At 33.1% G+C, this 22,199-nt stretch overlaps 1 protein-coding gene and 1 long non-coding RNA gene across 23 annotated transcripts in view; one reads left to right on the top strand and one right to left on the bottom strand.

The window, feature by feature from the left end:
• The window catches only part of LOC106875793 (uncharacterized), an 848,542-nt gene that overhangs the window by 678,647 nt on the left and 147,696 nt on the right, over window positions 1-22,199 (top strand). For 20 of the 21 annotated variants that reach the window (XM_089351822.1, XM_089351821.1, XM_089351825.1 and 17 more), the window contains 2 exons: window positions 11,987-12,151; window positions 19,878-19,928. In XM_089351822.1, coding sequence (XP_089207948.1) covers window positions 11,987-12,151; window positions 19,878-19,928 — 216 coding nt within the window. The remainder of the gene's footprint in view (window positions 1-11,986; window positions 12,152-19,877; window positions 19,929-22,199) is intronic. The other variant, XM_089351827.1, reaches the window with a different exon arrangement.
• The window catches only part of LOC128247895 (uncharacterized), a 206,359-nt gene continuing 201,472 nt past the window's right edge, over window positions 17,313-22,199 (bottom strand). For both annotated transcript variants that reach the window (XR_016241774.1, XR_016241772.1), the window contains exon 3: window positions 17,313-17,440. This is a non-coding gene — a long non-coding RNA (uncharacterized LOC128247895). The remainder of the gene's footprint in view (window positions 17,441-22,199) is intronic.

The raw sequence follows: 22,199 nt of genomic DNA, 5'->3' as shown, positions 1-22,199 counted from the left end.
TGTAGTAACACAGCAGTTTTTCTAGTGTTTGAGCAGTTTTTGTGTGTGTGCGTGCGTGCGTGCATGTGTGTATGCATACATACATGTGCATGTGTGTGTGTGCGTTTGGGAGTGCTAAAATGGGTTAGACAATTCAGCTGAATCTAGCAAGTTATGCTTTATGCGTGGTTGCCTTTCCTAACACCAACCATTTTACAGTATGCAGGGTGCATTTTTTTCTTGGCATCTGCACTTTCTAAATTTTCCAACCTTTCAAACCCTTCATTGTCTCTACTTGATTCACCAACCACATCACAGAACCTTCTGAATATTTTTTTTCATTCCACCTACACAAAAGAGATTGCTTTGTAACACACTATATGAAAGGGGTCTCCACCATTGAATAGTAGAATGGGAGAATGATGAGTTTCAGTGAAGTATTGAAGGTTACAGTATAATGGAAGGAACAGTTTTATTGTTTTGGTGAGTGGTATTTGAGAGAATAACAAGAGAACATGGAGAAGAAGAAGGAGGAGGTGTCAGAACATATTCTCAATGTAACATGCCCAAAGTGAAAAGAAGAGAGCATAGTAACAAAAGACTCAGAGCATGTGGGCAAAGACTGCAAGAGGGCAGACCCACCTATCTCCTCTAAAGTATAATGATTAGGAAGGATAGAGTAAGAAGGGGTAGCAGAATATTGATGGCAAGGGCAGAAAGGATTCAGAATGCATAGGATCATGTGGCATGGTACAGTGTGTAGAAGAAATGGAAGGGTATAAGATAGGTACAGTAAAACAAAAAGTAAAGTTATCTTCTTGAGCTATGCCAACTCATAAGGGTCTGTTTCCTCATTTCCATGACATAAATTCCCCACCTAGATGGAATGCTGGTCATTCACAAGATTACTCATTTTTGCTGGCTGAGTGGACTGTAGCAACATGAAATGAAGTGCTTTGCTTAAAAACACAAGGCATCACCCAGTCCAGGAATCGAAACCACAATCTTATCTTCCTATCACTAAGCCATGCACATCCATGAGATAGGTACAGGAGGAGCAGGGGATTCAGTGTGCACAGGTCAAATACTTTCACTTCAATTAAGAGTGTTTGGTATGATGAGTAGATTGGTTGTAAGAGGAGAGGATATGGCAGAGAAGAAATGAGAAGGCGTGAGGATATAGAATAGGCAGTAAGTGGCAGAAGGAGATGTACTTTTATCACTGTTTTTGCAGGCATTTTCATAAAATGGCGTGGGAGATTGACTCTTCTGCAGCACCATGTTGAAACAATCTTCTATAATCTTTCTCACCATCTTGAGATCATTCTTTGCCATCTCATCCCAAGTCTTCTTTGGTTTCCCTCTTCCATAGTGAACATTCCCTTTGAGCACAGTTGTCATCATCCATTTGCATCACATACTTATACCTTCATGGCACACTACATCTGATTTCTCTGATAACCAGTTTGCCTGCCAGCTCCTTTATACTTCATTATTAATGCACATTAACTTACCACATCAAGAAAAGCATACTCACCTCATTTCTTTCGAGTCTTTTCATATCTTCTGCACTTAAAGCTCACATCTCACAGCTAGGAGGGCTTTGTTTTGGCTCTCTTGGCAATAAAAAAAACTATCTAAACATCAATAAATTCATTGTTGGATGTAGAATCCAATCTCATATGCAAAGGAGTCACTCTTAAATTATTCTATTATGAAATTCCTTTGCTATTTTATAGGCGCAGAAGTGGCTCTGTGGTAAGTAGCTTGCTTACCAACCACATCGTTCTGAGTTCAGTCCCACTGTGTGGCACCTTGGGCAAGTGTCTTCTACTATAGCCTCAGGCCAACCAAAGCCTTATGACCAAAGCATTGTGAGTGGATTTGGTAGACAGAAATTGAAAGAAACCCATCGTATATATATATATATATATGTGTGTGTTATTTCTTTACTACCCACAAGGGGCTACATACAGAGGGCACAAACAAGAACAGACAAATGGATTAAGTCGATTATATCGACCCCAGTGCGTGACTGGTACTTATTTAATCGACCCCGAAAGGATGAAAGGCAAAATCGACCTCGGCGGAATTTGAACTCAGAACGTAGCGGCAGACAAAATACCGCTAAGCATTTCGCCCGACGTGCTAACGTTTCTACCAGCTCACCACATATATATATATATGTGTGTGTGTTTATATGTTTGTGTGTCTGTGTTTGTCCCCCCAACACACTTGACAACTGATGTTAGTGTTTACGTTCCCGCAACTTAGTGGTTCAGCAAAAGAAACTGATAGAATAAGTACTAGTCCTGCAAGGAATAAGTCATGGAGTTGATTTGCTCGACTAATGGCGGTGCTCCAGCATGGCCGCATTCAAATGACAAACAAATAAAAGAATAAAAACACATACACACACTTTCTCTTCTCTCTCTCTCTCCCTCTCATTCTCTTTCTCTCTCTCTCTCTCTCTCTCTCTCTCTCTATACATACATATATATATATATATATATATATATATATATATATATATATATATATATATCACTCAATCACACTTGCAAAAAAATGCTTGTTTTGTAGGTTTGTGTCTTTGAGCATTCTAAACATGCTGAGAGTAAAAACTCAATATTGGTTCTAGGATCAAAATAATATTTATTATCAATGATACTGGATGCTTTAATCAATATCATTGATAATAGATATGATTTGAGAAACCAGTACTGATAAAACTTCAAAATAAACAAATGCCATTGATTATATATATATATATCTATCTCTCTCTCTCTCTCTCTCTATATATATATATATATATATACACACATGCCTGTGTGCATGCATGTATGTGTGGGTGTATGTTAGAATCAAAATTATTCACCTAATGAAGATTCCATGCAGTACAAAACATAGCTTCATAATACAAATTAGATAAGATTAGTGATTCTTTTTCAGTTTAGCTTTATAAAACTAAAGGCTGAAGTGTTAAAAGCATATGTAAAGACCCTAAAAGCCACACTGGCTACTGGATGCAATGGAGATAATCTTAAGTCTTACAAATCTTTGATGTCTTTCTGTAACCTAAGTGTGGTTAATCATTTTACTACATATTTTATATAATTTTGTTTTTACTGCCTTCCATTGACTTACAGAAAATGAACATTGTTGTGAAATCCAATCTATGTGCATTCTAGTGACAGTGATGTGCACATAAGCCTAAAATAGTTGATATGTTTACAATCTAGAATAAATGAAGTTTGTTTCTAGTGACGAAGTTAATGTATCTAGATAAGTATAGGTTTGTGTTTAGGTAAAGATAGGAAAAAAATACAGTTAATTTGTAATTTCATGTTATTGCTAATTATTTTCTGTTTCATTATGTAATTATATTGTTATTGTTCCTTGAATTTAATTTTAGAATATTTCCAGACTTATTGATTATATGTGCAAGTATGTGAGTGCATATACGTTTTATAATTAAGTAACAATGTATTTCAATATGAAAGAGCATGTGTGTGTGTGTGTGTGTGTGTGTATGTGTGCACATGCACACATAGTTACATGCACACAGAATAGATACTTATACCAAGATTTTTAATAAATTATTTTTTTTTAGAGAGGCAGTATTAATAAATTGTAGATGCATGTGTATGTCCATGGGTATGTGTTTATGCTTTTAAGTAAAATGTAAAAAATTAATAAAACTTCAGTGAGAAGCATTTTAATTTACTTTTACAATTTTCTTGTATTTACAATTTTCTTGTATATGTGCATAAAACACTGCTTTAAAACTATAATTATATATTTAGTGTATATTCTTAGTTCATACATCACTAAAAGGAAATACATATAGGTGGTGCAAGTATACTTTTAGCAGAAACATGGTAAATGGAATTATTGAAGTAGCCAGGATATGTAATAGAATTTTAGACTCAGATTAATGAGTGGTACAATAATAGTATGTTCAATCATGGCATGAAAAAAGAATGCAGTAAAGAATTCTGTAAAGCTGTAGGGCTGGTAGCATGAGAAAAGCACCTAGTGCGCTCTGTAAAGTGGTTGGCATTATGAAGGGCATCAAGTCACAGAAACCATGTCAAGGATGATACTGGAGCTTGACACAGCCCTGCAGCTTGCTGGTTCCCTGTCAGACTATCATATCCATGCCAGCATGGACGGTGAACATTAAATGATGATGATGATGATGATTGTGATGATGATGCTGACGATGACAATGACAGCTTTCTAGATTAATAGATGAACAAAAGGACTGGTTCTATAAAGCCCTTGCACAAAATATCTCCAAGTTGGAATTTCAAAGAACAAGTAATGAATCACTAAACTGGGTAAATTTGTGCACATGGAGGCAGTTCCACAGTACAATCATTTGAGAGGAATCAAAATGCTTACTGTTCTTTGATGCAATAGATCTACTATTTTGAGCACAAACTTCTGAAAACCAATGAGTCATTGGAGGTTGACTAAATTTGTTCTGATCTTACAAATCTTCCCCCAACATTAATTTAATGTTAGCAACTTCAGGTTGACATCAAGGAAGACTGCAAAACAAATGATCCAACATGAAATAACATGCTTGAAGTGTTCTAGATTGCAAGTCATTTCCTGAGCCAGAATTTCACTGGAAAGAAGTGTATCTGAAACATAAGTATCACACTTATTTCTTCTTTGGTGATGGTAAAATGGAAAGAAGTATGGAAACATGACCATGGAAGGTTGAGATACATAGAAACTGCTAAAGCTAAAATAAAGGCTTAGAGTTCAAAAGCTTGATGTCAGTATAGCAAAGATACTTACTGACTAGGAATGCTAAAATCTGCAAGTTGCATATGCTAACATTTATATTCATATTAACACAAGATTCTTCGAAAGGGTTCTCTAAAAGTCGTTGATGCTTCATCTTGTCAACATGAATAAGTTTTTAAAAATGGGTTTAGGAGGCCTCTGTTTAACGTTATTGTTTTTTTACATAGTTGTTGGGAAGAATAATTTGTGCTGTTAATCAATTTATTACTTTTATCTTGAGTAGAAGATTATAACTGTTGCTCCTTAAGTAAGAAGTAAATCCAAGGAGGGAGCTATTTTATGTTTGTGAGCCATTGATATGATCCAATTTCATTCTATTTTAAGGTTACAGATATGTGTATGTAGTGGGCAATGTTTGGTAGGGTGGGGTCAAATTTATATCTATTTCATTCTTTAACTGTTCCTCTTCATAAGATTTCTAGATGCAGTTTTAGTTTCTATTTCAAACATTTTCTTTTCACTTTGTGCCTGCATGACAGCGGAATTTGTGAGCTCTTAATAAATATTCCAATAATTATCTTCTGAAAGTTCATCTATTTCTAGGAGTAATGAAATATTTTCAAGTACAAGAATGTAGCAGCTAATTGCATTCAGTAATTCTGAGAATAGAAATTCTGTCTCTTTCTGTACAATAAGGTGTTCAAAATTAAGAGGCTAATTTATTTTTTGCAGTCTGTTTAGTGGAAGGTAATTTCTGATAATGACAATTTGTGACTTTTATGCTTGCAAATTGTAAAATCTTTTTTGTGCACCCGACTTCATCATCATCATCATCATCATTATCATCATTTAACATCCATGTCCCATACTGGTGTGAGTTGGATGGTTTGACAGGATCAATGAATCCAAAGACTGCATTATGACCCCACTGTCTTCTTTAGTATGGTTTCTAAGGCTGGATGCCCTTTCTAACATTAACCACTTTACAGCATGTACTGGGTACCATTTTTTCTTTTCAAAGCACCAGCACTAGTGAGGCCATTATGCAACTTGCAAAACTTTGAACACGATGCCAAAAGAGGAGGCTTTATTTTCAGAGATGGGGACTTAAAGTATGAGTGAAGGGGTCAGAGCAAAACAAGTTTCTTGCCTCAGACCAGCCACATGGCTACTCATGTTTTAGAAGAGAGTGTTGGAATGATTGGAGAAAGAGATAAAAGTAGTGGCGATGAGATAAAAAATAACAAAATAAAAATAGCAGTGTCAGAGTGGACCCTCAAAGTACAAGGTGAGTAGAACTAAGTGGGGAGAGAAGTAGGTGTGTAGAGGTTACAAGGGCACATGGAGAAAGTGAGAGATAGGAAATTGGTGTGGGGATAAATATAATGAATGAATGAAGAAGTGTTAAGAAATGGTAAGGAGAGGTAAGGAAGAGTAGGTGACAACTGTAAAAACTTGATTGAGCTGAAGAGTAAATGTAGTGAATGGTGGATAAGAGGTGAGGGTGACCAGTAGTTCATATGAATTGAGGGAAGCAGGAGAGACTAGGAGATAGGGTGGGGTGAAGAGTAGAAGAAGAGTAATGATGATGCAGTAGACAGGAGAATGATGGGAAAGAGAAAGTGAGATGACATGTAATTGGGTAGGTTGCAGGAGTATATGTAGGAAGAGAGAAGCCGCATAAGGAGAGTGAGAGACATATGGTTGTGGAGAAGGAAGAAGAATTTTAGGGATCAGGGGTAGGGTAATCAATGTAAAATATGGGTAGAGGGGACAGTATTAAGGATGAAGGTTGGATATCAAGTGAAATGTCTCTGGGTAGTGAGACAGATGAGTGATATGAAGGAAAAGCTGCAATTTAATGTGATTATAGATGGTAGGGATATCTTGAAGAGGAAATTAGATGTAGGACTCAGTTATGCATATATGATACACACACAGTGCTTCCAGAACTCAGTTTTGCTGTTGGGTGGGTCTTCTCATGAACTACATATCAACAGTCATCCTGGTCCTTTGTCTTCTCCACAAGGTTCAAGGTACAGAGATCAGCCTTCCACACTTCATCCCTTGTCTTCTTGAGTTACCCTCTTTCACAAGCTCTATATACATTAATTGAACAGCACTTCTTTAAATGGCTCTCCGCCTATGCAGTACATATCCATACCAGCACAATCTTCTCTCTTGGGCACAACATCTGATTCCTCTTATGCCCAGTTTTCCTCTCAGTACATTTGTTATATGGTGTTCATGCACACCTACATTGCATGCACATCCAATGCTTACTTCATTTGATTCCAGTCGTCTCAAGACTTCTGCATTCAAAGCCCATGTCTCACTACCATACAACATTGCAGTTCTAACACCAGCCTCGTATAATCTGTCCTTCACTCTAAGAGTAAAAACCTTTGTTGCCAGAAAGAGTTGCCCCCTGAACTTTCTCCAGTCCGTTTTTACTCTAGCTACTATAGTTTCAGTACTACCATCTCCCCTGCTAATTACATCTCCTTGATCACAAAAACTAATAACTATTTTCAGTGAACCATCCAGACATTTAAAAACAACTATTTTGGGTGTGCTTATAGTACATAGGGCTCTGGTTCATTTATTACATATGAAGTTTATGTGATATATGAACTGCTTGTGATTCCACTACACCTCTTGTGTAGTATAACATATTGAGTATATACTTGCTCTTTTTCTGCCTATTGAGCAAGGCCATTTCCCTGTAGGTAACAGAATCCTATCTTCTTTCCAACTTAATAAAACGTTTGTTTTTGCTGTTTACCTTAACACCTCTCAATTCTATCGTCACACTAAATTCGTCACTGAAATTGTTTTTGCATCTTTGTACATAGCTTGTACAGTCCTCACAAGCTGTTCATCTACATCTAGTTTCCTGAAGGTCAGGTAATATTTATTTCAAAACTACAGCTTTTTTATTGTCAACCTGATAGCACACTTTTCTAAACTAAACTATGTATGCATATACAAATGTAATGGTTGGAATATGATCTTTGAACATCTGAATAACAAACATAATTTGATGTTTCAAATTATCTTGCTTGCTTTCAGATGACACAAAACTGAGATACTTAATATATAAAATATAGAGAGAAATTACAGCTTAAACTTACTACCAACTTTTTACTTTCTACTTCCATGGCCTTTAGCAGAATGACGTGATTTAAAATACTGAAATAGAATATTTGGGGTTCATAAGTAGATTTAGAACCATCATTAGTCTATTGATGTAACAATGTTTCCTGCAACATGTTTATAAAAACTTCTTGGCATGCAAACAAATATACCTTGCTTCAGACTCCCTATTTACTCTCATATTAAATGACAAACAAACATTTTGGCCCGATTCCAATGTCGTCATCATCCTTATTTTTATTGTTGTTCAGCTTTAGAACAGTGATTTTCTTTAGCTAAATATGAGCATCAGCATCTCAACATCCACTACTACTACTACTACTACTACTACTACTAGTAGTAGTAGTAGTAGTAGTGGTTTTTATTTGTGGTGTATATTGCTTTACAAACATCAATAAACAACAAAAATAATATTTTCTGATACATTTTGTAAAAAGGGTAAACTGAATTAACCCCCAGTATATTACTGGTACTTAGTTTATTGAAGGTTAAGTCATCCTCAGCTGGATTTACTATAAGATTGTAAAGGGATGTAACTAAATACCATTAGGCATTTTTCCAATATTCTACAATCTTGTCATTCTACCATTTTTTAATAATGATAATAATAATCCTTTCTACAATAGACACAAGACCTGAAATTTTGTAAATAGGAGTTTAGTTAATTACAGCAACCTCAGTATTTCACTGGCACTTATTTTATCGACCCTGAAAGGATGAAAGGCAAAGTCAAACTCTGTGGCATTTGAGCTAAGGATATAAAACCAGAAGAAATGCTACAAAGCAATTCTTCCAGCTTACCTTACACTAACTGTTGTTGATGATGATGCTTGGGGTGAACAGACATGTGTAACACAGCTTGGGGAAAGTATTGGGTTTAGGATTGTTGTTTGATTCGTTATTATATTGCCCCCAAAAGGTTGAAAGGTAAAGTTGACTTCAATGGGGATTGAACTCAAATCATAAAGAACCAAAACAAATCCGCTTAGCATTTTGTTTTGTGTGCTAATAATTCTGCCCACTCACCACTTTAATAATAATAATAATAATAACCATTCTACTAAGGTACAATGTCTGAAATTCGGGGGAAGGGGACTAGTCAATTACATTGACTCCAGTGTTTCACTGGTACTTAATTTATCAACCCCGAATGAATGAAAGGCAAAGATGACCTCAGCAGGATTTGAATTCAGAACATAAAAACGTGCATAGTACTGCTAAGCTTTTGTCCAGCATGCTAAGGATTTTGCCTGCTCACCCACCTTAATAACTATAATAATAATAATAATAATGATGATAACAATAATGCTGATGATGATAACTATAATCCAATAATCTCTTCAGTGTTAATTGAATATAAATATTTCCACCTACAGACAATTTTCGGATAAGAGTGAAAGCATTACCTAACATCTGGCAATAACTAAATGCAAGAAGGGTGGCCTTAAAATAGACTGTAAGGTGTAACAAATGATATGATTTGATTATCATAGTAAATACCTTTAGCGTGTGATATATTAATAGATGTGGGTTAATAATTATGTTACTGAGTTCAATTTTTCATCTGCCTTAAGGTAGTAAAATTTATAATAAGTGATATCTCAGTATTAAGCAAATTTTTTGATTAGAAAAATATTTGCTTCTCACTCTGAATTTGCTTATGTTTTTGTTTTGTTTCTTCCAGTGAATCTTAATTTTTTGCTTATGTTTTTGTTGTGCCATCTGGAAAGTAGCACAAAGTTGGTAGGAACTGAACATTGTGTACTCAGTGCTAGCAATACATGTTCAAAAGGTGCAGTGGGATTTATGACAGATGATGAAGGAACCATAGATTTGAATGACTCAGATGTACAGGAGCTGTTAACAATACTTTCTGTTATCTTAAGGCAGTGAGCTGGTAGAATCGTTAGCATGCCAGGCAAAATGCTTAGCGGCATTCGTCCACAGTTACACTCTGAGTTCAAATTCTGCCAAGGTTGATTTTATCTTTCATCCCATTCAGCATCAATAAAATAAGTACCAGTTGAATACTGGGGTCGATGTAATTGACTTAACACCTCCTCAAACTTGCTGGCCTTGTACCAAAATTTGAAATCAATATTTTCTGTTAGCTTAACTGGAAATAAGTTCAAGAAACTAGTTTTTTTAGCAACAAAGATATTTGCATATAATGAGCATCTTTTATGAAGTACATGCAAAAATAGTGATGCTGCATGGTATTGAAACATAAACACAGAATGCATTAGCCAAAATGTGCAGAAGAGATAACTGGTTGAACATATGATACAAATGGGCAGTGAATGCTGGAGGGGAGAAAATTAATCGGTATGGTTGATCAATTCATAGAAAAACAAGAAAACATTTACTAATGGTGAGATTTTATACATTTAGTACAGTGAAATAAATTAATCATTTTGAATTGACTGGGTCTTTGAGCAAATATCTTATATTATAGCCCTGGGCCAACAACTAAAGCTTTGTGAGTGAATTTGGTACATGGAAATGTGTGTGTGTGTGTGTGTGTGTGTGTGTGTGTGTGAGTGTGTGTACGTTTGTGCCTGTTTGTTTTGATATTGTGTAATTGTTGTAAATGTATGTTATTCCTTTCCAATATTCTGTGAAAACTTGTTTGGCCATGGAGAAATATTACCTTGCTTGGAAAGAGATAAAAGTTGGCATCGGGAAGGGCATCCAGCCATTGAAAATTTGTCTCAATTAATTCCAGTGAACCTATGCAAATAAGGAAAGGTTGGTGGTGAAAATGATGATGGGGGTGTTTCTGTACAGTTCTCATTTATCCAATTCCACTCACAGCATGTTAGACAAGTCAAGGTTGTAGTGGCAAACACATGCTAGAAGCACCCTATAAATGATGCTTACATTTTCTTAGCCATCTAGTGTGACTTAGATGGTGTATTGAATCAGTTGACTCTGTTCTCTAGATTAACTGGAGCAGAGTTGTTTAGGCTGTTCAAAACAAGCAACATACCATTTGCTTTCTTTACAATCCATGTCAAAATACGAAAGAAGAAATAACTATGCCAGCTTAAATATGCACATTTTCAAGTGAAGTGTAAAATCCAAGCTAACACAGAGAGATAACTTAGTATGCATGCTATTTTTGCTGGTAATTTAATGGTGTATATTCTAGGTTTATTTCTTTCTCTTGGGAATTTTCATCTCTTGAGTCAATGATCAACGAGATCTTAAAGAGACTATTCATTAAGAAATTCATTCACATGTTCTAAATTTGCAGAGCTGTCTAACTTTCATGATATTTCTGAAACATAAAATCAATGCTGATTTTCTTTCTCTACACTTGCAATATTCTGATTTTCAGAAAAATATATTTTTCTAATCTGTTTTATGAATATTGATTTCAAATTTTGGCACAAGGTCAACAATTTTGGAGCGGAGGATAAGTTGATTGCATCGACCCCAGTGTTCAACTAGTATTTCTTTTAGTGCCCTACCCCAAAACGATAAAAGGCAAAGTCAACCTTGGCGGAATTTGAACTCAGATCGTAGAGATAGATGAAATGTTGCTAAGCATTTTGCCCAGTGTGCTTACAATTCTGCCAGCTCACCACCTTCATCTGTTTTATAAATATTAACAGGCACAGGAGTGGCTGTGTGATAAGTAGCTTGCTTACCAACCACATGGTTCCAGGGTCAGTCCCACTGCGTGGCACCTTGGGCAAGTGTCTTCTACTATAGCCTTGGGCTGACCAAAGCCTTGTGAGTGGATTTGATAGACGGAAACTGAAAGAAGCCTGTCGTATATATGTATGTATATATATATATATATATATATATATATATATATATGTATGTATGTATGTGTGTGTATATGTTTGTGTGTCTGTGTTTGTCCCCCCAACATCGCTGGTGTTTTTACATCCTTGTAATCTAGCAGTTCAGCAAAAGAGACCGATAGAATAAGTACTAGGCTTACAAAGAATAAGTCCTGGGGTCGATTTGCTCGACTAAAGGTGGTGCTCCCGCATGGTCACAATTAAATGACTGAAACACGTAAAAGAGTATCTGTTCTCCACATTTCTACAATTGATTCCATGATTTCTCTTTACAGGTCAAGAGATTGACCCTGTCTACAGTTTGCTGAAATGTGCTGCCGATTTACCAAAAACTAATAGATCCTGTACCCACACTCACTGCACTGGTCACCATGCTCGACACAGCCAAGGGGATACTGCATGTGGTAATACCTCTAAAAACTCCAGTCCGTCTTCATCAGGTAATGTCCTATGTTATTCTTTTTCTATAGAAAATGCATCAGCTATGCTATAAATAGAATACGAAATATTACAATTTTCATTGTACAGAGATTTAGCCATTTGTTTCATTCCTTTTTACATGCCATTTTTCTATTTTTAACTATGCTTAAAATTAAATTTATGCCTTCGTTATTCAACCTAACTGTAATTCATAACCAGCACAGTAATTGCTCGCCTCTCACCCTTCTCTCACTCTCTCTCTCAAACATAGATGTTGCATACATATATATATATATATATATATATATATATATATACTATTACATTAAGGGCTGTTACTATAAGTAAAGCTACATGCTGGAAAGGGACGCTAAAGTCAAACTACTTTATCAAAAATTCCCTTTCTAGCATGTGGCTTTGCTTACAATAACACCCCTTAATGTAATAATGTATTTTTTTTTAAATTATATACTTAGTGTTAATTTTTTACCTTAACTGGTTTTACACACTGGCTACTTGATAAAATCTTATATAATCTTATATATCCAGTTAGTTTTCCAAAGTCAGAAAACAAGCATACACAAGAGTTGCCAATACTGCCAAATGCAATAATTAGCATAAAACCAATGATAACAGTTTCACTAGTTATATTTATATGCCACAACCAGTAATATACTGCCGATGATATATATACATGTGTGTGTGTGTATTATTTTGTAAGATTCCTGATGTGAAATATGTTGAAACAGTTATTATTATATTCTGGGCAGGTCATTTTTTTTTTTTTTGGCTAAATAACTGCACACACACACTATATATACTCATTCTTCACTTCAGATTTATTATTGTTCTTATTTTAATGTCCTTTGTCTGAAATCTTTCATCATACTTTCTGTGACCTCTTCAGTGACTCTCCATATCCTTTTGTCCTGTTTGGTCCATTATATATGCATATATGTATGTATTCTTTAACTTAGATTAGATTCACAGATACCATTCTACTGAAACTGATACTAGACCAATAATATAAAATGTCTCTTCTTAAAGGGTCTGTATTTAAATTAAAGCAGTCCATCATAATTTCATGTAATAATCTGCTAGTATGTTAGATTAACCTAATCCTAGCTTTAAGTTAGGTTCTAAACACCGCCTTGATAATGGAAAGTTAATTATTTTATTAAATCCTTCAATATAGCTGATTATTTTCAGTATTAAATGAAACATTTAATTAGTGTATTTCATTGGAAATTATTGTCCCTATAGTGTTAAAGTCCATTATTCTGATATATTAATTTCAATGTTGCTTAAGTTAATTTCAATAAAAATGATGATATTAAGTCTGTGCTAGCCTTGCTAATTTGCTTCTCAATTGCCATGGTTTCCTAGAATCATCATAGTTTCTACTTTTTTACATTAGAAAACATCAATATTATCTCATAGAAACATATTATTTTTCATATTTGTACCATATGTTTTTGCAATTACTCTTCATTATTTCTTATATAATCCGAGTAATTCAATGTCTCTTAAATATATCTTTCTTGTATATAAATCCTTTTACGTATACATGGCATGTTATAAAGACAATCCTTTAATTTCTCCAGTGTTTGAGTCATGTGTCTCCCTCTTCCTTTGTTTATATCTATGCAATGTAAAAGTATTGCGTTGTTCTTACACACTATTTTGATCTTATATAATCTTACATAAACATTTATTGTTTGTCTTGTTGACTGTTCATTCACTGCGCAGAGGAATTTAGTTTTATCTTTGCCTTATGTTTAGAAAGAGGTTTCAAATAAAATATTCCACTGGAATTTATACCTTAAGGTTCAAAGATTGTCTTCACTTCAAGTATAATAGTAATGACACTTCAGGTATAATAGTAATGACACTTCAGATATAATAGTAATGACACTGTTGGGCTAATGAAACTTGTATAGTTCTCAGTCAAGTGGCTATCAATGTTCCATACTGATGTTTTTATATTCATTTCTGTTTTGTACTTGTCTGATAACAAAGAGTAGTTAATTATCATTGTCTGCATAAAATTATATTGAGTTACATACGTTATTTAGATGAGTTTATCATTCTTCAGCTGCTCTAGAGGTGACTAATATTATCAACTTAAATATTCTAAGCCCTCATTGGAAATCTCATTCTTAAAGTATCATCTGTGTAATATGGTGACAGCTAACCCAAATACTCTTCTATTTAGTTTTCTATATCTAATCACAAATTGCTTTATACCCTGTAGTTTGGTTTTATGTAGAATATCCAAAGATGTCATTTAAGATATTCAATCACTGCCATTATCCAAATGGTTTTTTTATTATCGTTTTCCCAAGATGCCTCTTGGAATAACATTGAGATATTTAAGATGGATAAAATATCTTTATTGAATTAGCGAAAACAATGAAAAACGGATAGAGAGAGATGAAAGTGAGGAGAGGGAGAGATATTTGAAATCTATAAAAGATATAACAGTGTAGGTACTTTCTTCAGTACACTTTTCTTTTTTGCATCGTTTTCTCCAATTTCTATTATTTTGCTATTGTACTATCATATCAATTGTTCTTTCAAAGAAAACAAAATGAAATGGTTTTCATTTTGTTATTTTCATATAAAATCTTACTATTCATAATGAACCTTTCAGAATTTTATTTTTATTTTCTAAACTGCTCAGGTTTATTAAACACAACTTTAAAAAAAAAAAAACGTATTGCAATATATCTATTTGCTTCTTTATTTTTTAAATACCACAGTCATGTAGATATTTCAACTGTATTTATAATATACTGCAATTCAGGCATAAATTTTATTTTGTCTTTGTCTTTTTAAAATCACTAATATAAATTTATGTACGTCAATATATAAACCCTTTATTTCTACTCAGCATATTATATATTCATGCTTACAGAAAATAATTGTATTTCTTGTAACTGTAGTTTTCAAATCAAAGATATCAACAACTCACTACTAACTCAGCAATATTTTAAGTTGTTTTAATTTTTGTGTTGAAATCAGGTACAATGCAGACATTATTTCTACCCAGTGGACACACATTAAAGTTCTAAGTGGGTTTTTCTCTTACTTCAAAATGTTGTGCTGTTCAGGAACATAACATTTTTTTCTTTCTGTCATCAGTTTTATCAAATCATACAATGTTTTTGGCACTGTCTTTATAATAACTTTAGCATGCAGAGTATTTTGTATATTCATAATGCAATGTCTTATTAACCACTGGATACATTGAAAACTGAAGTATGGTAAAGACAAATTTACCAAGTAGTACCCAACTTTCTCTAAGCCATTAACTACAAACAAATTTGTTGGCATGAAGCCTGTCGTTTTAGAATGTAAGTGAAAAGTTGTAACATTCAGGCATTTTCTAAGGAGAAAATAAAAAAAATGACTCCAACTAACAATCAACTATTGTTGTTGACTAGGGTGTGTGTATTTGTGTGTATGTGTGTGTGTGTGCAAGTGGTAACTGTTAAAGAAAATATATCTTATTTTATTTACATTTTTATGAAGCAATATTTATTCAAAATGAAGAAAAAAAATGAAAAATCATAAATATAATTTTAAATATGTAATATGTAAAGAAATTTACAGATATTTACAGTTTTGAAGTTAATTGTGATTTTGATTTCATTGCACTCTTATATATTTGATTTACTTTTTTTTTAAGGCCTTTGTTTTCCTAATTTCTGTTTGTTACCAATTCACCTTCATCAACAATTGCGATTGTAATCCATTTTCAGTGAAAAAAACGTAATGCTTTTCTTATTGCAGGAAATTCATTCACAACCACTTTCTCTTTTGTAATGAATTTTTCTTGTTTTTTTTTTCTTTTTAATTTCATTTATTTAACAATTTTTGTTTTTTTATATAAAAGAAAAAGAGAGAGAAAAGGAAATAGTTTGTAGTTTGACTGATCTCACAGAAATTATGTAAATGATGTTAAGAAAAATTATAAATTTTTTTTAGTCTTCTTCATTTTTTTATATTCTATTCCCATCTTATGGTTTACTTATTCCCATATTTCTAGTCTACACTTCAATCATGATGCTTTATTTATTATTTGTTGGAATATTTTGTTTTTGATTTTTTTGTTATTCATAGATATTCTTTAGATCACTCCATAAGACATCTTTTAAAAAAGAACAACAATTATCTCACAAAGACATCTCAGTTTACAGTTTCCAATAATATTGATCAAAATATAAAACAAAACCTTTTATTTTATCTAAGCATCTAAACATCAATTGAGATAAATAAAACAGAACTAGAAATATTTTCACAGATTCTGTTTTGAAAAAGACCTAAAAACACATACATACTAGTTGGATTAAAATGTTTTTATTACTATGACAATTAGCCTAATGTCTAATCAATGAAAACATCAACACTGCTTTCCTAACATCTATTCAGTTTTAAATCATTTATGTACACACAGATATATATATATATATATATATATATATATATATATATATATATATCCTTCATAAAGCAAAACTCAAAGTGGTGATAAAAATATTTATGAGGATAAAAAAATTACATATATTAAGATGTATCCTGTATGGGTCATGTGTGTTTAATATAACATCCTGCAATTTTCCCTGGATCTCCAATAGATCTGCTATTATCATCAATAAAATAATCAGGAGACAAATTTGTTTTTGTTCTTTTTATTTTAGAATTTTTTTGTCTGTTTTTTTCTTCAGCAACAGACGCAAAGTAAGATGCTTGTAGTATTACTGCAAATGATTGCGAAACTAAGACATGTGTTCTCACAACCCTCAATAATTTATACTGTCTAGCAGTCTAAATTAATAATAGATATTATTTCTCAAGATGATCTTAATTGGTAGATAATAAATATGTTTGCCTATTTAATAAACAACAGCATCTAAAAGGATGTACTCTTTTTATTATCTGAGAATGGAAAAACAAATACTGTATATTTTTAAAAGCTTTTTCTGCCTTTCATGAAGAAATTTATATCATTTATCATAGAAAATTTTTTAGAATTTTCTCCTTTTTTTAATTTCTTTTTTTTTTTTTTCAATTCCAATATCCTTCTTTTTATTTTACTTGTTTCTTTTCTTTGGTTACACTTTTCACAAAACATTTTATACTCAGTACAATCCAAATATTTCTTAAAATATATATCAATTTCAAATAACAAAATAATTCTTGCCTAAAATTTAATCGCGTGAATATTTGTTCTTCAGAATGTTTCAGATATAACATTGCATTTTCCTTCGTCTTCATGGGAACTTTATGATCTCTTCAGAATACAACTTAAAGACAAAATAGAAAAATATGTTGATGTTCTCAAGTGGTATATGTGTTTATTTTAATATAAAACTTCATTTAATGATAAAATCAGCAATAATCATGGAACATATTCTTTATATTTCCTTGGACATGTCAGTTTTAAATACAACTTCTTTATTTTCCAAAACATATCTTCAAAATATTTTAGATTTCATTAATTTGGAAAAACATTAAATCTTTTGTAGTCCATATAGAATTACCAAAGTATTTCAACAACCATATTAATGCAATTTCTGTCTCAGGAAATGTTTGTAGAATCCTGTAGATTCTTGTCTGTTTCATTCTGAAATTCTTAATCAGGCCTCAAATATCTTCAGTGTGAATATATTCAAAATGTTGTAGCTGAACTCTAGTCCCATGCTCAAAATGCAGGATAGTCATGCAAAACTCTGCCAACCCAATGTTATTCAGAGAATGACATTGAATGCTATTTTAATAAAATGTTAATGTCTTTATGGCATTTCTTACATTGCTATTTGTAATTTTATTTACAATGATTTATCAATAATTACATTTGAAATAATATCATTATCTATTAGCTGATTCAGGGACTGTTTACTTCTATTTATTATCTCAAATTGAAATAGAATCCAAAATAACTTTACAGAAAAACTCAAAGAATTCTTAAAAACAGCAGTACTTTATGGTAATCTACAGTTTTAAACATTTGTCTTTCATTTCAATTTTGGTGTATGTCTATATACGGGAGAATGGTAAACTAAATTTAAACTTTGAAATGAGTGAAGTGATGATCTCTTGCCAACAAATTTCCATTCTGAGTAGAAATTTATGACTTCACTTTCTAAGTGTAGCTCCTTCTTTCTTTGTGATTTTTATACTTTTTATATGAGAGGGTATTTTATCAATAATCTTTTCTTTAATTAATCTTGCCATATCTATTTCCATATCAGTCTTTCTCATGAAGTCATTCAACTATCATATTCTTTTATTTTATTTTCATATTAGCTTCAGTATTTGGTCAGTAGCCATGCTAACACACTACTTTAATGGGTTTTTAGTCGATCAAAGTGGTCCCAATCCTTAATTTAGTTTTGTACTTATTTTATCTGGCTGCTAAGTTATCATTTTGAATCAAAACATTTAAGGTTTGTTTGTAACCAGCGGTTTCATATTCCAAACTCATAAACACTGACACCCACCCATACACACGTGCATATATCTGCAGTTTCCATTTATTAAATTCTATTGGCAAGATATTGGGTAAAAATTATTTAATCATTCATTATTTTCTGTCTACATTTTATGATAGCAACTACTGAATGATACTTAAATTATGAGGTATTTACATTATCCAAAGTCACTTGTGATATGTGACATGCTGGCATCAGTTTGATTGACTTAAGCAAGTAAAATATTTCTGACAAGGATCTTTACCACTGAAATGCAATGTCTGTAATGATCCAAAATTACAAATAATCACATCAAATGATTACATAGTATTTTAACTTTTAAAAGTAAAGACAAACCAAATGGAAATTCATTTCTCTGAAGGATAAATTGAAGCAAAATACATACATAACATAAGATTTAAACCAGATATAGACAGCATGTTTTGAAAAGCAAGCCACATGAGACATTGCTCATCATCAAGTGAGCCATTCTATTAAAACAAATTCGAAGTAATTTTTTATTGGCATGTCAATGACAAAGTCCCATGGGCTGCAGTTTGCTCATGATTTAAACTCTAGAAAAGAATGTAACTAGAACTGGAAAAGTCAATGTTGCAAACCTACCAATATGGTAAAAAAATGTAAAATTATTGAGGATAAATTGAGAAAATGTTTTAGAAGAAAATGACATATCTATTCTGTTGCAACGCAGGTGTTTCAAAATTGAAATCAAATTTGGTCATACATTATTTTGCTTCCTTTCAGCAAACTTTTCCTTCTAAAAATGTTTTCTGCTTCTACAAAATTGGAAGATTTACACAACCAAATTTAAATTACATTTTTTGAGAATATTGTTAAGTATATTTTCAGGGAAACAATATCCTTCGTTTTGGGGGATTTTTTTCCAAAACTTAGACAATTTTTTTAAAATTTCAGGTAAAATAAATTACTATTGAAATATGATGGAATTACCTTAGATCGTTACTGACAAAGTGTCATTTATATTGTATCACCTCCAGTCTTATAATCATGTAATTATTCCTATGATATAAGTACTGGTTGGCTGCATGATTAAACAATATTTGCTATTATCATTTCACTATGAAAAGTATGTTATAATTAACATACTTCTACAAATAATATACACAAATCTCATTACAATTAATTATCTACCAATGATCATTTATAACATGATATTCCTGATATGAAATCACAAAACGCTCTTAAAATCTTGATGTTTTATCATAATATACTCTCTTGATATCAACAGAAGCACCTACATCGAAGCAAAAAGAAAAATTCCCCAGAAAGAAAGATGAAGGTATGTAAGTCTGCCCAGCTGCAGCATCGATGCATCATGTTTTTAATCCTGGTTGTATTTTGCTTTCCTTTCAAATAGCTTTTGGCTTGGGTTTGGTAATTTTTCATTTTTTTTTTTGTTTCTTTGTAACATTTTTTCTCAACCCATGTAGTATGGTTTCTTACATTTTTTTTTTTCAATGGTGGTGGTAATGGTGTTTGAATCCAACAACTTAGAAGTTTTCTACTAATAGCATTGGCATGAACAAACTAGAGTGCTTGCTGGAAAAGACTAACCATTTAGTTTCTCTTTTATTTCTTTGTTTTACATGTGTTTAGAAGCTCGTCATTTTGCAGTAGGTTTAGTCTCCGCTTTTCCTTTAGAAACTAGTCTGTCATGTTTTCTTCTCCATTCCAAAAACCATTATGATCATGCTACATCCCAATATCGGTTACATATTACCACTTGTTATTGCAGTTATGCTCTTTTTAGTTTGACAAAGAAAAACCCTCATGGGTCTAGAAAAGGTGGATGTCTGAAATTTGTACATAGTATTTTAACTAATATTAGTCTTTTGAAAAGTTATGTGTGCTTATGTGTACCAATAAGTGCATATGTAATATCTATATATATATATATATATATATATATATATATATATATATATATATATATATATATATATATATATACACATATGTGCTTATGTGTGAATGTGAGTATGTCTGTATAAGTGAGTATGAGATGTTTTGGCTTAGCCATTTTGGCGTCACTCATTTGGTGTCGCTGACTTACTTGACATCAAACATTTTAATGTTGTTTCTCTCCCTGTTTCTCTTTGTCTATGTATGTGAGCATCTAATTATGTTTGTATGTATGTGTAATGTTTCTCTTTCTCTCTCTTACTCTCTATCTGTATGTGTGTGTTTCTGCATGTGCATGTGTGGATGGGTGCCTCCAGTGTCAAAATATGCTGCTGCCAAAACATATTGAATGGCCAAACAGCCACGCCCAATCATCTCATTCTGTATGTGTGTATGTATACGTATATATTTAGAATGTAGCTTGTTATGGCCAGTCAAAGAGCTACCATTAGTTTCACACCTATAAAGTGCTTATAGGGAATTTATAGGAGTTGCCTATACAGCTACGTACCTTATAGGTGCGAAACTAATGGTCACTCTCTGACTGGCCATAATAAATAACCTTCTAAATATATTACTGCTCTAATTTATTAGAATGTGCTTCGTTTTCAGATATATGAACTACTGATGATGTGTGTGTGTGTGTGTGTGTGAATATATGTATATATGTGGTCTGATCAATAAGTAACCAGACTGTTGCCATAGTAACGAAGCTAAAGTACCAGAGTAAAGCAGCCTGACCTTGAACCCTGCTGTGCATGTGCACTAGGTTTTTAACATTCTAGCTCACTTCCACCGTTTACAGCAGTGCCTGGAAGGAAGGTGTATTGTGTGTAATCACCGCATTGACTATGACAGAAAGTTGAGAAGAGAATCTGCATCAAATTTTGCCAAAAGCTTGGCGATACCTGCTCAGAGGCCTACACAAAGTTTTCAAAACGTTTCATCATTCTCGACACAATCAAGGAAATCTTGTTCAACTGAAACCCGAATGTCTTTTTGGTCAGTTGAAAGCAGTTTTGGCACAAACTTGGCAGACGTGCGTCTCATACCCAAATCTTCAGTGATAATGGACTGAACTGAGCCATAACTAATTTGCACATCCGCTGATAACTCACAGATGGTGATTTGACGATTTCTCCTCACAGCTGCATGCACATCTGCGATGTTTTTCTCAGTTCTGCTTGTTGCAGGTCTCCCAGAATGTCTGTCAATATCGACATTTTTTGGCCATCTTGGAAACGTCTGAAACACTCGTACACTTGTGTGCGGCTCATACACTCCTCTCCATACACTTTCTGCAACTTTGTGTAGGCCTCTGAGCAGGCATCACCATGACAACTTTCTCTGTCATGGTCAATGTGTTGATCACGCGCTACACACCTTCCTTCCAAGCACTGCTGTAAACAGCGCGAGCTAGAAAGGTAAAACTTAGTGTGCATACACAGCAGAGGTCAAGGTCAATTTGTGCCAAGCAGCTTTATTCTGCGTACTTCAGCTTCGTTACTATGGCAACAGTTCAGATACTTATTGATCAGAGCTCTTATAATGTATGTATGTGTTTATATGTGTCTGTGAGTATGTTTGTATAAGTGTATTATCGTGTATGAGTGTGTTTATGTATGTCTGTGTGTGGCATGTATTGAAA

Source organism: Octopus bimaculoides, chromosome 5, assembly GCF_046866305.1.
Source record: "Octopus bimaculoides isolate indiv1 chromosome 5, ASM4686630v1, whole genome shotgun sequence".
Lineage (NCBI taxonomy): Eukaryota > Metazoa > Mollusca > Cephalopoda > Octopoda > Octopodidae > Octopus > Octopus bimaculoides.
This window is presented reverse-complemented; position numbering and strand designations above follow the sequence as displayed.